This window comes from Blennius ocellaris, assembly GCF_963422515.1.
Source record: "Blennius ocellaris genome assembly, chromosome: 4".
NCBI classification, from domain to species: domain Eukaryota; kingdom Metazoa; phylum Chordata; class Actinopteri; order Blenniiformes; family Blenniidae; genus Blennius; species Blennius ocellaris.
This window is the reverse complement of record NC_137653.1, coordinates 2,421,037-2,437,928: the sequence shown is the minus strand read 5'-3', so window position 1 is coordinate 2,437,928 and position 16,892 is coordinate 2,421,037. Positions and strand designations below refer to the sequence as shown.

The window sequence follows — 16,892 nt, the reverse complement described above, 5'->3', positions numbered from 1 at the left end:
CTCTTAAGTGTGTGATCTTGCATGCGCTCTCTGAACTCCCCTCTTCTGCATGTTGTCTTTTGTGTGTGTGGGCGTGCGTGTGTGTGCGTGTGCGTGTGCGTGTGCGTGTGTGCGTGTGTGCGTGTGTGTGTGTGTGTGTGTGTGTGTGTGCGTGTGTTTCTGGTGTGATCTCCCTCCGCTTACACTGTCCGTTGGGTCTAATGCTCTATCTGCTGTTTGTCTTGTTCCTCATTTTCTGAGCTGATGATTTGACGCTCGTTGTTGATGATGCGTGTGGAATTGCCCGTGTTCATGGTGCGAGTATGTCACCTGAGCTAATGGAAGTCAGCACAATGTGCATTTTTTTTTTTTTTTTGAAATTAGCCATGATTTGATGTCACATTCAGTGTTTTCCCTGTCAACATATTTAATTCCACAAAGGCCCATTTTATTCTCCATCATCAGAAAATCTGCACGCCACACTAGAAGTGTAGTTACTTTTAGTGTAACATTCATTTTAGTTCTTCTTCTTCTTTTTTTTAAACACCTTGACAGTGGATGCAGCTTTTGGTCACATAGCATCACTTAGAAACCTTTCTATGTGACTGTCACAGAGATGTTGTATTAAAAGTCATTTTCCTGTCTCCCTGTTTGTGGTTTTTTGGTTCTCGCTGTTTGTGTCGTCTGTGTGGTGATAATCTGTTGACTTGTCTGCCTTGGTTATTTTTGTTGTTCCTGTCTTGTATGTCTTCCATCATAGGTAAAATGCAAGATGGCAATATGGAGAGCAACCAGATTAAAGGTAACCAAACCATATCTTTCACTCTCTCCCTCCCCTCCCCTCCTCCTTCTCCTCCTTCCTCTTCCTCCCTTTTATGGCATGCGGCGTAAGCTCTGGGTCGTGTGCAAGTGGAAAGTCCCGCAGCATTTATTCCCAATACCACGCTTGATCCTCAAAAGGATTGTGCATTAACTTAAAAACTGCCCGTGACTGAGTCAGTTCCAGATTGAATGTATGCTTGGATTGTTTCTGACCCAGGTTTTACCCACAGTCACATTACTGTAGGTTAGTACCGCCCCCTCTTCTTCACCTCCTCACTGTCTGTCACCGACGTGTCGTCCCTGGTCTGTTGTTCTGTTGTTCTTCTTGTTTCGTTGTCTTACTGTCTTGGATAGAATAGCAGCCCGTCCCTTGGCTACCTTGTGTTGGCATTTTCTCCAGAACCACCCGGGAAGTGTCCTCTCAATACTCTCCTCCAGTTGTAAACCCGCTTCCCACTGTTTCATGAACTTTTCTTTACACAATCAAACACAAAAAAAAGATGTGGGGATTTAAAGGATACTGTGACATGTTTCTTTTCGTTTTCTGCGAGGTGTGTGTAACATTGTTTTCTCATATTGTTCTTTTATATATATATATATATATATATATTTTGAAAGAAAAAATATAACCGAACCCAGGTTATCCACGAGATGTTTTACAAACAATGTGTCGGGAATACAGGTAGAAACTGAAGAAGCAGAAGATTGCCGACTTGGTTTTGGCAGTTTTATTTGCAGATGTAGTCAGATAACAGGCAGAGTAAATAACCATCATCCAAAAAACAAGCAGAAGTACAGAAGTGTAAGAAAGTATAGAGAATAAATATAAAAAAAAAACAAGAATTGCAAGTGAGGAAAAAATGAACTACATAAAAACAGAAACGTTAGACGCAAGAGGCTTTATAATGAACACACACACACACACACACACACACAGGGAGTGGGGAAACTAGTTAGTTTTGGTGAGGAGTATGAATGACGGAGCAACAACACACCAAAATCCACCCAGATTCGAACCCACAACCATCCTGCTACAAGCAGAGGGCGTCAACATCTCCAACATGCTCCACTGGGGAAATAGTTTTATCATTAAATTAATGGAACATGTGGATACGGTCCAGCAGTCCACCTCCTTGCGGAATCTTTCATCTCTCGACGCGTTGCCACGCCGGACCGACTTTGATCTTCTTGCCGTTTTCTGCTTGCATTTCTATTGAAGGTTGTAGCAGGAGTCACGCTGTTCGGTGAAGTGTGACCGCCAGGAAATAACCTGCGGTCGCACGACTGTGACTGTCTGTGATCTCCTCTCAGATTCTGACACAAATCCAAAGATTTTAATCTGAGATATCGCGATTGCTCGTCTTTCGTCTGAGACCAAGCCTGAATTGCAAAAGGCACATGGGCATTGCCACAACATTGAACGTGCACGGGAGGAACAGCCAAAACATGAACGTGAAACCACGACGGGGATAAAACAAAAGGGAAACTTGCTGTTAAAATAACTTGGGAGATATAAGATGGGACAAAGTACACAAGAATAACACCAAGACCAGGACAAAAATCTATTTAAAAAATACCAGCTCACCCATGACAGACATATAGGATGATGTTTGAAACACACAGACTATTGAACAACAACTACTGTGTCCTATGTCTCTCTTTTACTACGTGTGCATGCAAAAGAAAGTTTATTTGAAGCATTTTTCACAGGTCTGAATATATTTCCCTGTCAAAGTGTGCCCTAAGCAAATTGCCAGGAGGCTAAATAAGCCTCTCGACACCTACTTTATCATTATATAAGGCTCTGAACCAGATTTAACACTTTGAAAACTACGCTGTTCAGCACGGTAATTACAATCAAGATCAGCCTTCCTTGATTTACTGCATAAAACCTGAAGTATTTCTGCGTACAGCTGGATGCACATCACATGGGGGGGGGGGAAAAACAATACACACATGCAGAAGAGGATGACAAATGTTTAGCATTAAAAGGTTTTTCCATGACTGTCAAACGTGCGCCTCGCCGCGATTGGGGGACTGGGCTGAAGTGATTCTTGGTAATGAGTTACATTACCAGAGCAGCACTGGATGTGGATGTGGATGTGCGTATCGGGGGTGGACGAGACGGAGAGAGGCTGAGGTAATTGAAGATTTGGTGTTACTGCCTGAACAGCAAGACCTCGGTTTATGTCACATTATAAAACCGTCCCTACAGCGTTGAGCAGATCAAATTACAATCACACTTTAAGTGGTGTTAGTTATTGTGTACCTGTAATATACACAAATTGAAATACGTGTCAGAAAATGGTATTGGAAATGGCTTTGATGTGGATTTTTCTTTAAATGTTCACGCGCTGCATTTATTTTTTTTCTGCCAATCAACTTCCAAATATGGGAATTTCAGTGAAATGTGTGATTTATTTCAGTGTGTTATCTGATTATAAGACATAGGAGTTAAACAATGTGGAGTTTCCGTTAAGTTGTTGATACTGTAATTTCTCATCCATGCTTGGTTCAGTCACTGCAGCCAGCTTTAGATTTGTATAGATTTTCTTAAAAAAAACATTTTTTAAAGAGCTACTTGCCAGTTACCAAGTACCGATGAAAGTACTTATTATTCTGTGTGCCTGTCTCTTTAAGTGGAGAGGTTGAAAGATTACTTTCTTAGGCGCTGGTTTAATTTGAATCTTATTAATCTTTTCCGTGCGCGCCCATTTGGGAGTACATACACCAAAAAAGTTTTTTTGACCATATATGAGTTACTTTTTTATTTTGGTCGACTGTGCAGCAGACTTATAAAAACCATGTGAACACGACCTTTCCATTAGATTTAATGCCACTGAATTACGACTGATTAACTGTTTGTAACGAAAGATAATGGCAGTGATGGAATCTGTGTAGGTGTAGTTCTCACAGGAGGTTCAAATCCTGATTGATCTTGCCGAAAAGACAACGAAGGGACAGACAATCAATTGCTATCTGGGTATGAGGAAGCTCAATACACACCGTTTAGTTCGGTGGGACATCACAGTCGTCTCTCCTTTGGTTGTAACCGCTAACCGTATGCCGATCCCGAGCATACCTGGGTGTTGAAGGACGTCCCTCTTCCTCCTATTTTCCTGCGTCTGACCTTTTTTTTTCTAACAGTGGCTCTGTATGTTTTTGTTTTTTCTTTCTTTGATTGTGGTGTTTACAGTGAAGAAGCCAGATGGCGCGGCCGCCATGGAGATGCAGCCTCTAAAGAGCGCTGAAGGCGGAGAGACCGACGAAAAAGAGAGAAAGAAGGTGTCCGTTTCCAAGAAGGAGAAGTCCGTCCTGCAGGGGAAGCTGACCAAACTGGCCGTCCAGATCGGCAAAGCAGGTACAGTGAATCACAAGTCCATCACTCAGTCACGCCAGGATAGATCAGAGAAACGAGGAGCTCCTGAACCATCATCCTGTCCATCAAGGAAAAAATGTTTTCCACCGATCAGACCCACTTCAGGGCAGTTCAGACGAAAGCTCATTTATCTGGATGATGGAACTTTCTGCATCGTTTTGGTGGGGTCGTGTTACGCGGCACGTTCACGTTTGGCAATATTGCAGCGAGTATCGCAACCACACAGTTTGTAATGTAATCTGAATCAAATTACAGCGCTGACAAGTTGTTGAGTTACTTTCCGGAGGTACCTGAAAGCGTGTCTTTGAACAGGACGCTGTTATCCCACACTTTAGGAGTCCTTCCAGCAGCCTCGTGAAAAATAACAGAAAAATAACAGAAAAAAACCCGACTGGACTGCAGATTTGTATTCCTCATGCATTCCTTCTTGATTGAACTTGATTTGAAAGGGTTGAGCGTTCACAGAGGGCTGCTGAAGACGCCTCGTGTGCTCTTAGATCAGACTGTTGCTCTGAGTGATGGAATGAGGACGGGACGTCATAACAACAAAAGAACTTGGATGTATTAGCATACAAGCAGCAGCAAAAGATCATGAGTTTGGACATAGCACACTTCAGACACGTTCTGTCTTATAAAGAACACCAGGTCTGTCACAGGCGTGGCTTTGATGTCCATCTAATACTAAGTCATAATGACTCCAAGTATACTGTTGTTCCAATTATTGTAACTAAGTCTAAGTCTGTGGGGTTTAATCAAATTACAAATTACTTGTATTTTGTTATTGTAGATGGACAGGTCTGCATTTTCTTTTATTTGCGATTCCCTACTTATCTGTATGTTTTCTTACATTCTCTTCACACTTATCACTTCAATTAGATTTGATTTCTATAGCATCAAATACAACAATACATTTCAAGGCATTTTTACAGAGAAAAACCTAACAAGTCCACATGAGCAAGCAGACGAGACGGTGGAACTGGAATTTAGTTTCCATCTAAAGCCTTGCAACAAGCACATTGTCATTGATAATGATAATACATTTGATGTATTCCAGCTGAAAAACAGAACTACACAACTATAGCTGTTTGAAGGTTGGTATCTGTCTCATGCAAGTACAGTATAATAGACACCATATGTCAATAAACATATTTTATTAATGTTTTACTCATATATATTCCACAACCAGTAATTTTTTTTTCTTTTTACCCAAGTAAAGCATCTAAACTAGTGTTTTTATTTTGTCATAGAAGTATTGTTAAGTCAAGTAAAAAATGTGATGGACTTTGCCCGATCTGCTCTTTTTCCTCCAACCTTGCTGGAGTTTATGCACTCAAGATTTATGAGTGGATGAGTGGCCATGTTTTGGGTCCGTCGCATCCAGTCCAGCCAAATCCAGCCCACAAGATGCTCAATCGGGCCTGACAAACCACCAACCAAAAGATAAAAGTGTCAAGAAAACATAGATTAAATTGAAAAAGTTGACACTTTCTTGCATGCGACGGGTGTAGGAGAGGTTTTTCGGACATTTCACTGGATTTTGCACGAGAAGCTTTCATTAAAATTGACTTCATATTGAGATTGTAGTAATTTTCCCTTGTAATTTTTAGATTTTTGTGAAAATATCAACATTTTCAAGGAAGAAAGGAAGTCTTTAATAAGCTGTTTGTCACGTGTGTTTTCACGTCATAGCAGAAACAGAAAGTACAGCCTGTGATGGTTGTTTCATTCAAAAGTATAACCTGCAGTTTGATGAGAAGCAACAATGAAAATGAATTGTGTCCTTTGTTAAACAGCCACAGACGCCGGCGTTAGTCGATTTGATGCTGAGAACAAATGAGAGATGAAACTGTGAAGGAGATTCATTTGCCTCTATTGTGGGGTTGTATTATACTCGACAAAGTCAGTGAAAACTGATTAGCATCAGAGACTGTTCAAAACAACAATTCTTAAAAAATTTTACTTTATATAAATACACTGGAGATTTAAATCATTTTTAAAGTGCAAATGCTGTGTTTTTTGTTGTATGAATGGATGAATTTCAGTACTTTTTCCACTTTTGCCTCAACCCAAATACTGTAATACACATTTCTTTTTTTTATTATTAAAACGTAAGGGAACAAATAGGACAACCTAAGGAGATATTGAAAACTTCTAATTTTCCGATTTGTAAATACAGATAAAAACTGTGGTGACACCTTGAATTGTTTCTCACATTTCTCCCCAGTTTTCACCAAAATGTTCAGCAAAATGATCTGTTTATCTTGAGTGTCTTCGCAGCTTTGTTTCCCCTCCACATTTTGCCACGCCTTGGCGTTGGCGTTGGCGTTGGCCTTGGCGTTGGCGTGGTCCCCCTCCTGACTTGATGCCCTCTGTGCCCCTTCCAGGTTTGCTCATGTCGGCCATCACAGTCATCATCCTCGTCCTCTACTTCGCCATCGACAACTTTGTGCTGCAGAAGCGCCCCTGGATGCCAGAGTGCACTCCCATCTACGTCCAGTACTTTGTCAAGTTCTTCATCATCGGTGTGACTGTGTTGGTGGTGGCGGTTCCCGAGGGGCTGCCGCTGGCCGTCACCATCTCCCTGGCGTATTCTGTCAAGGTAGGAAACAGCTGTAGGGAGATTGGAGTTACTTTGTAGTCTGAGTTACACAAACCAAGTTTTGATTTTGTACACAGTAAACTTAAAAAACACGATTATTGATATATATTTTTAATTGACTGCAGTTATGCTGCCTTGTACAAATAAATATATCCGGTTGAATTTTATTGGTCGAATGATAAAAACTGTGTGAACATTTTAGTTGGAGCAGAGGGGTAAAACACACGACGCCCGATTTCATCCTGAATGGGCCAGACCGATAAAATAGTAACATAATAACCTTTTGAATTTCAACTTCTATTTTTTTCTTTGTTGTCGTGCAGAGGACACGTGATAAAAATGTCGATATTTTCATGCACAAAAAAAACAAAGCTATCATACAATTACTATCAGAAATTTGAACAATCTCAAGGTAAAACCTATTTTGATTAAATCTTCTGGTGCAAAATGAAAAGATGTGTTCTTTAACAGTTTGAAACTCAGCTTGGTGGCTTGCAGGCCGGTTCTGGCCTGTAAAAGTTAAACGAATCAAGCACATTCGAGGCTTATAAACTCGTTCTGAATGGTATTTTAATGACCAATTATGACCTGAGACTGTTTAAAGGAACAAAAGTTAATCACCGACTCCATTGTGTGCCATTTATCCATAAGAAAATCTCTGCGAAAAATCATTTCTATTTCAAATTTTTACCTTCGAGATATGTTTAAATCAGATGTATTCCTCACTGGATTTCTGTAATTGGTGATAAAATTGCTTTTTCTCCATACAATATTTTTATTGTCACTCATGTTCTATTCTCTATTACACTTTAAAAATAAAAGCATCAATCAGGTGACCTTGCGCACTAACTTTGACATTTTTAGAGGGTTTTTTTTTTCCAAAGCTCAAAACAAATCAGTGTTTGTGGAACAATAGAAGAAGCAGAAAGTATAGCTGTCCTGTCATTAGCACTTAATACTATTTTTATGTTTTTTCACCTCGTCTGTAACTGTCATCAACTCATTGTTTGTTGAGGAGTCCGTCCAGCTGCTTTAACCCTCGGATGCACAACCTTCCAGTTCCTACTCTCTTCCACAAGTGGGGTCAAAAATGACCCCAATTCAAATCAATGCGTATTTGCAATACTGGCTTGTTATTCTTCAAAATCTTTAAAACAAAGTGTTGTAATATTTTAATATTCCAGGTGTTCCTCACAAAACATCTTTGTGACATGAGACCATTAGCATTTTTATGAATTTTTTCATTAATTTTAAGAAATGGCAGTTACCTACCTAAATACAATACTGTCAGCTAACAACAAAGTAGATTAATCTGATCGCACATAATTTGTCAATGAAAAATAAGTTCATAAATGGAGATAATGCTTACATGTACGTTGCTGGGTAAAACTGACCTCCGGGGTGGTGAGACTGCTGACATCAGATGTTTAAGTGGGACTATCGGAGTTGCTAAGAATTAAGTATCATAGAAGATTCCATAGGAACTGCTTGGGGTAATTTTTGACCCCCACTTGTGGAAGAGTGGGGGTCGAGATACAAAAACTGCACTTTCTTAAAATTAATGACAAAATAAATAAAAATGCAAATGGACTCATGTCACAAACATGTTTTCTGAGGAATACCTGGAATATGAATATATTACAACTTTTCATTGTAAAGATGTTGAAGAATAACAACCTGTGGGGTCATTTTTGACCCCACCTGTGCATCTAAGGGTTAAAGTGTTTAGTTCTGAGTGGTCACGCTTTGTCTCCTCCAGAAAATGATGAAAGACAACAACCTGGTGCGTCACCTGGACGCCTGTGAGACCATGGGCAACGCTACGGCCATCTGCTCCGACAAGACAGGCACGCTCACCACCAACCGCATGACGGCCGTGCAGTGTTACGTCGGGGATGTGCACTACAAAGAAATCCCCGAACCCGGAGCTTTGCCGCCCAAATCACTGGACTTATTGGTCAACGCCATCTCCATCAATAGCGCCTACACCACCAAGATACTGGTAAGTCAGCTGCAACAGCAAAGAGAAGCCTGTTGGCCACTGAAACAGGAAATGTGCTCATTCCACAAATCCGTGCTCTTTTCTAATGTATCACCAGACTTCGGCACTGGGACTCGTCGTCTACACCCAATTATCTACAAAATGTCTTATTTATCCATAATTAGTAGAAACAATACGTGACCATTTGCGATATGACCCTAATTGCAAGAAAATAATAAAATTGAGTTTCTCTACAGGAGAATACAGTTTCGTTGTTTAGAGTCCTTCAGCCTGTCCCGCTGTTGTGACTTTACAAATAGTTTTTATATTGTCAAAATGTGAAATAGCATTTTCTTGTGTTCTTTATCGTATATATGAGAGCATGTAAGATATTGTCTACTGCTACAACGCCTGAATGTCTTGACTTAGCTGAAGGTTCGAGGTGACCTGTAAGTCCAGCAGTCCAGAAAGAGTGAGACCGGTCCCTGCACTACTTTGTTCAGTCGGTGTCCTTGGCTGCTGCTTTACATTCGTCAGGCTTTCACTCAACTTGCCACCTTGAGAATGGTTGTGTAATTTTGTCTTATCTGATATTGAGAGCGTGGCCGACTGTAATTGAATCCAATCCGTCTAAGTGCTGGAGATGCTCTCTCGTTTACAGTGAATGCGGCGGAGAGAGAGATTCTCTAAGCCAATTAGACCTGCGAGAAGTAAGAAAGAGATAGATTGATCTTTGGACATGCACGCAGCAGATGTTTAATCACACAATCTCAGACCTGTTTGCATGGAAATCTATTTAGGACACTCATCCGAGGCAATATTTCCATCATAAATCACTTGGAGAAGTATCGTAAATGTTATACTACACTAATCAGGACGTAGTCAGTCAAAATTGACCAAGTATATACTCACGTGTAGCGGCGTCGGCAGATCTCACCAGAGAAACACGCAACCACACTTAATAAAACAAGTACATTTATCTCAAAGATAAATAATTAAATAGATAAATAAATACGCATAAAAGATGAAATGAAAAAGCACAATGGCCACAAACGTGACTTTCCGAGTGTGTTAAGCCATTAAAACAATGTAACCTTTGATAAACAGCAGATATACACACTTTAAAATCAGATTTAGACTTTTTAAATCAAGAAAATCTCTGATGATTTCACTTAATTATTGTTTCAAAGCATCCGTTCCTCTTTTCATTGTATTTGCAGGACGTCAAACGAGCAATTTCCTCATTCAGACGCCATAAAGTGGCATACGCATTAAAAAGGGACCCTTTTTATATAATTAGAAGAAGCTCAAAACAGGAATAATGACAGATAATCTTAGTCTGCAGCATCAAGAGTGACTCCTTCTGCAAACAAATGACAAAAGGTCCCAAGTGCAATTGTATGAAAATGTATTTAATATTTTGAATACTCACACTCTGATTTGCTTGTACTATGTGTACACGAGGAACAGGGTGGATGTGGAAGATTAAAAAATCCATTTAAAATATCTGACAAATTGTGGAGACGATAAAAAACCAAATAATCATCAAACACATTTCATAAAACTGCAAATGGCTACTAGTATTTATACACAACTTTACAATAAATCAAGATTTAAGATCAAACTACTGAGACATACTCAGTAGAGACTGAAGAAGTAGCAAAGCAGTTTACGTGGTGTAAATTGCACTTAAATATGAGATTACAAAAAAGCTGGGCCATCAAAATACTACTTAATTACAGTAATGTCATTACTTTTAAATCATTACTTCTTCTGTGGATGAAAGCAAAGTCCATCAATCTGCAGGCAATTTTTCTAAAGTGAACTTTTATGGTATTTCTACCAGGACAATATGCTACTACTGTTTAAAAACATTGATGAAATATATTTTTCAGTATTACATTGGTACGTTGGTATTCTCTTGGCACAACTCACCGCTCCATTCCTCAAGGAGTTTAATTCATGTATCGAAGTACAAGTTGAATAAAGATTAAATATGAATTGAAGTCACCTCTCATATCTTCACTGTTTGCAAACCTGCATCTGCAATAATTACCTGCAGCATGCACATCGTGTACCTCTTACGTACTACAAAACTTGCACCATCAATTTTATATGAAGAGCTTCAGAGTGCAATGTAATGATAGGTGTGAACTTTTTCCTCTATGATATAAAAGGAGCTGAGTGCAGCGCGGGAGTGCGCTTCACTTAACTAAAGCTTTACATTCTTCATGGTTTGCTGATTTTTAAATATATAGGGTTTGCTGATAAATGTAATTAAAATGTACATCCATTCCTTCAGCCTCAAAACATTCAGCAATATTGAAGAATTGCCAGATATTGAAAGTTGAACTACCCCCCGAAAAAAGGACACACTTTTTTATGACAATTCTGTCAGAAATTCTGAATAAATCCAGCCGATCTATATAATTGGGAAATAATTGTACCAGTAAAGCCAGCCAAGTGAAGCACTGTTGTACTGCTTTGTACAGGGTTGCAGATCTTAGCTGAATGTAGGTGAAGGCAGGTTACATCCTGCACAGATTACTCGTCCATCACAGATTAACCAAATTAAACCCACACATACAAGGAGAACACAGAAAATCCTAATAACAAGCCTACTGACCACTATTAGAATATATCTCTATATTGCATTTGTTCCAGTAGGAACAGTTATAACAACAAAAACGTAATTAGAATCGCAAATTGTGCATATTCTCAAATTTCAAGGTAGGAAAGAGGCATCTCAAGGCAAGTAGATCAAGTCAAGCGATTCAGTTGCTTTCAGAGAACGATGATGAACTTCCAGGACTCCCAGTTTCCGAGTGCTGCAAGTAACCGCTGAGTTCCAAATAAATCAGGGCACAGACCTCTTTGTTTTATTTAGTTCGTGCAAGAATCAATACATCTCAGTAAAATGGAAATTGAAAAAAAAGATGAAGTCTCTTGGTGAATGAAGATAAAAGTGACGCCTCTATTTTGCACGGGGAACTAAGTAACTTAGAAAGTCTCTCGAGTGAAGTCGAGCTGGGAACCTTCTCGCTCTGAGGCGAGAGCTTCGACCGCCACATGACCCATGTCAGAATGATCTCATTACATCCCTGCTCCAAGTTGGACAAGACCATCTGCTAGCGGTGGACAATATTTTATTAATGAAGATTAGCTCAGCTGACCTTGGGGGTGGAGGTGCATAAATAGCATACCGTACAGTGTGTGTGCTAAACTACCCAGAGCTCTAATTATGGAGAATGGATGAGAAGCACCATTATACAGTCTGACGGAGAAGGACGGATGAAAATAAGGCACGGAGAGAATTCAGCAAGCACTTTTGCAGGAGGGAAATTCCTGAGGAATATTGAGTGCCTCCCTCTACTCCGTCCCCCGCCTCCCCCATTCCCTCAGCGTCACTCCAGCCCTGCAGTATGCTGGATGGTTTGTCCTTATATAAGAGGCCAGTCCTGTGGGATGCCAGGATGGCTATGGAAGTCTTTGATGGCCACCACACAAAGGCACAAAGGCAAAGAAGCAGGCTTTGATACCCATATCAGTCCCCCCACTGCCTCTCTGGCTCCATAATGCACTCGGTGGTGCAGCTCTGCTTCCGCTGTCAGCGCATACAGACTACAGTACAAAGTGGAGGAGCCTCGTCCTCCAGGGAGGAATTCACACACATATTTACACAATGAATCCACGCACACATACTGTACGCGCGCGGGCTCATTGATGCTGTACCCGAGCGCACGTGCGCTCCTATTCTTGCATTCTGAAAGGGATGCGTGCATGCATGCATACATACAAACGGGAATACGAGGAGATGCTTGGCACGCTTGTCAGCAGACAATTCAAGCATAACGCGGGGCGATTTCTGTACAGCGCTTTAGTGACGTCACTAAAAACTGACGTCACTCAGATAAAACATCGCGCAGCACAGATACACACTTTCTTTTGAGCCCCGTGTGTGAGTGTGTGTGTGTGTGTGTGAGTGTGTGTCAGTGTGTGTCAGTGTGTGTGCGTGTGTTCGCACGCACGCATTGCTCATTTGCACATCTGTTTTGGGGGTATCTTGACACTTTAGGACGTGTTCAGACTGTGTGTGTGTGTGTGTGTGTGTGTGTGTGTGTGTGTGTGTGTGTGTGTGTGTGTGCGTGTGCGTGTGTGTGTGTGTGTGTTCAGCAGGGCTGTGTCGGTGTCCTGGACGCTCAGTTTCATGTAGTTTCCACCACCTGCTCGGGTCATTATTCCGGTCAGGGATGAGAGAGGTGGAGAACACTGCTGCACACACAAATACATGGCATGAGTTCTGAAATGTGCTGTATGTGCTTTTTGGAAAGAAGTCAACGCGGAGGAGCTCATGATGTGGGTGAAAAAAATGGGGTTGTTGGATTCCAGATAGCAGAAAAAAAAAAAAAAAAAACATTTCAGTTCATGTTATAAGGGAAATAGAAAAAAAAAACAAACAAACAAAAGAGAAATACCACTCATCAGTCTCCAGTGAGCAAATTATAGTAAATAAATAACATGAACTGCCTCACGTTTGTTCAGTCGTAAGCAGCGAGGCCTTGATAATAATTAGTTCCTTGCTTACAGTGATTGTCATCTGGACACTGCGTGCTGGTTTGCTTAACATGGAGGCGAGATGAGAGTCTCTTGGATGTTTTTAGCTTGAAGCACCCAGTGTCCCCATATTTTAGGATATTTTTGGAGACTGAGAAGACGGATATACCCACTGCAGAAGCATGTCCAAAAGACGGTTCTCTTCTCTTCTCTTCTCTTCTCTTCTCTTCTCTTCTCTTCTCTTCTCTTCTCTTCTCTTCTCTTCTCTTCTCTTCTCTTCTCTTCTCTTCTCTTCTCTTCTCTTCTCTTCTCTTCTCTTCTCTTCTTGACTGAGTGCTGAGAAAAATTGTCATCACGGGGCTTTGATCTTTCCGGAGGTACTAAGCTTAATGGTTTCTCTGCATTTCCATCTCATTTGATGCAATTTCATGCTTTCATTGACCCTGTTTTAGCTGATTAGTGGGATCTAGTGTCAGAAAATGCTACATAAGTAGTAATAAAACTGATAATTGTTGAGATAAGTTACCTCACCGTGACACTGTTGCATGTATGCAGGGATTTCTGCAGACTGTTTAGTGGATAACTGGGGTTTGTTTTCCAAAAGCCAGTATGTTAAGGCACACATCTCATTCTATTCAGAGCAGTAATTAGCATTTGTCACTGGATCTTGACAAAAAAATTCTCAATTCAAACAAGTTAATTACTACCCTGCCAGCCAGGCATCAAAACTAACATCCCGGACAATAGACTTTGAGCCGTAAGTAGTGGGAAACAGGGAAGAGCAGAAATGATGGAGGGAGCTTCAACACAGCTAAAATGGATGAACTCAAGTGGTGAATTACCACTTTTTCAAGTACAGCTTTTCAGTGTAGAGGGAAATTACATGTCCATACAAACAGTCATTCAAAGGTGTGTTCGGGGCTTTTCGGTATGAAGTTAAAATATTCTGTTGTGCGTGTTTTGCTCTTCTGGAAGTCCAAAGACATGCATGTTAGATAAATGGACGACTTTTCAAATGAAAACGCAACACTTCCGTTGCGTTTTGGGTGTCCGTTTACATAACAGCGGTGCTCAGCGCGACATTCAACTTTCTGAAAACGACATTCTGATAAAAACACACCAACTCCCGCAAATGATTTAAAATGCTGTTACTGTGCTCATCACAGCCATAATAAATACTTGTGGTATGAATGTCATGACTCCCAGTCCATCTCACCATTGTTAACGTTTATAGCACGGCCTAGAAATGCTGAAACCGACATTTTTTTCAGCGTTTCTGCCATTTACAGTAAACACACATCTTTTTCTTCAGCTAAAACGTGGAAACTATGCATTTTCACTGTTGAGATGCATGTGTGTGTGATGTTTGATTTAGTGTTAGATGAAACCTTTGTGCAAATTTAAATATATCATAATGTGATATAGAAACAAACGACTATAGGAAGCAGAAAGAAGAGGCTAAATATGTGATTAAGATGTAGCAGAGTCACTAATAGGATATATGATAGAAGAATAGAGGAGAAGAGAATATGCGAGTGAAAAGCACACTTGCGTGACAAGTGTCCTCCTCACGGACTGCATTACCGGCCTGCAGCACGCCTCCAGGTCTCAGCCCAGTTGGCTGCTATAGTCATGTGGAGAGCTACTGTATATCATCTACTCCTACATGCGAAGAGGGAACGAGCGGGAAGGCGGAGGCAGGGAAGGTGGAGGACCTTGTGAGAGACTGTGGTGAAATGCGGGAGAGAAAGTCATCCAAAGCAAGGAAGACGAATAGAAACTGAAGGCAAAGGAAGGAGAGAAAAAAAAAAATCTGCAAACATCAAAGTCAGAGCAGAATAAGACAGCGAGAAGGGGGATGTAACGGGGGGGGGGGGGGGTGAAGAAAACGGAGAAGGAAGGAACAGGAGGGCTGGATTAAGGAGAGCCCCAGGTGGAATAGGAAGTAAAGTTGCCAGCTCTCCCTCTGGCATATGTCCTCGCCTGCAGGAACACCCAAGAACCAGGGAGAGGGCAGCTGGTCCGAAGCCACGTCCAGGACAGGACATGCCAACAGTCGTCTGGTCATGCCAACACTGGGTGTCCCATGCCAGCAACTCCCTTTGTGCGTAGAAACCCACGTCAAGCGAAACCTCTGCGGAGTCTCTGAGAATGAACGGCGGCGTTGTTTACATTTCCCCCTTTTTAGTATCTGTGAATTGCCTCCTTTTTTTCTTTAACAGAGCAGTTAAACATTTCATTTGCACAAAAGACATTATAAACTACATCTCAGTGTCGTACTGTCCGTTTTAAAGATTTACAGTTAAAGCAATCCACCATCACATTTCCTGGTACCAGTTTTCCTACACCACATGTTTGACTGGTGTGGCCTCAACCACTGGGTTAGCTGATTAGTAGTATTCTATCAACACTTGAGCCAGTTATCCCTGCAGTAACTTTTCTGACACCTCCTGCTTAACACCCCCAAAAACCGGATGGATTGTGAGGCCCAGCTTTGTGGATTTGCTCTGAAACTCCAGATCAAGTGAGCCCTTTCCCTTCCGGTCGATGTGAAGTTTCTTTCCTCCCGGAGAACACATTGGCACACCTGCTCCACAAGTTGACAGGCACATAAACCCCTGTTGAACCCAAGAGGTTGGCTTTCCTGGCACTTCCTCTGCAGAATTTGAATATTTTCTGTGGGTGCTGCAATTTTCTCCCACAAGTTGCATTAAGAGTCTCCATTTGCACCGCATTGGTGTTCGGAGTCACTGAAAACACAACATTTTAAAAACACAGAAATGCTGTTACTGCATGTGTTCCTTCTGCACATGCATGGGTCGCCAGTGTCATGACTCCCAGTTCATATTCTCCCACAAGTTAGTAGTTTTATAGATAAGAGTCACCCGCAATAACAATCTAACTTGGCCGTTGTACATTAGAACGTTTGTAAACCCTGCCGTTCCCTTCATGTACTGTATGTGTGGAGAGTTTCGTTACAAAAACAAAGAAACGGTACTTGCTTGTGTGTCTGTCTCTCTGTGTTTGCCCTGTAATGGACTGGTGAACTGTGGCGTACACCGCCCACCCCCACAGTCAGCCCGGATCAAATCTACAGCCTCTGCCACCCTAAGTTGGATGAAGCTCAATAGAAGATGGATGAAAAGATGGTTTAACTTGATGTCGTGCTCTTGCCAGTAGCTCATCACACCCCACCACCCCCACCCCCCCATTCACCCCCACCCCCCCCCCACAGATGAGACAATTTGTTACGTCCCCTCATTAGCCAATGACAGGCAGTGTCCTCCTGATGCAATCATTGGTCATTAGGAAAAGGCATTAATTCTGTTATTTACTGCAAACTCTTCTCTGTGTGCTCCTTGTAAAGTATTTATACTCATGTCTGCGAGACACACGGCTGGACAATAACCAGATATGCCCAATTACTAGGTGAAGCTGGGCCAACGCTCTGATTTGGTTTTAACGATGAATGTAAATGTGGACGTGTCTTTGTCAGCTGGACTCCCTGGCCGTCAGCCGAAACAAGTCAACCACATATGTTTCACGATTTAATCTGTATTAACAGCATTCATTTAAGG

General features: G+C 41.3%; 1 protein-coding gene across 11 annotated transcripts in view; it reads left to right on the top strand.

Annotated features, from left to right (window-relative positions):
* atp2b2 (ATPase plasma membrane Ca2+ transporting 2) overlaps positions 1 to 16,892 on the top strand; it is a gene marked incomplete at both ends in the record, with an annotated part of 83,358 nt that overhangs the window by 44,421 nt on the left and 22,045 nt on the right. For 9 of the 11 annotated variants that reach the window (XM_080495670.1, XM_080495678.1, XM_080495677.1 and 6 more), the window contains 4 exons: positions 740 to 781; positions 3,998 to 4,162; positions 6,565 to 6,779; positions 8,539 to 8,781. In XM_080495670.1, the coding sequence (XP_080351796.1) occupies positions 740 to 781; positions 3,998 to 4,162; positions 6,565 to 6,779; positions 8,539 to 8,781 (665 nt within the window). The remainder of the gene's footprint in view (positions 1 to 739; positions 782 to 3,997; positions 4,163 to 6,564; positions 6,780 to 8,538; positions 8,782 to 16,892) is intronic. The other 2 variants (XM_080495671.1, XM_080495679.1) reach the window with 1 other exon arrangement.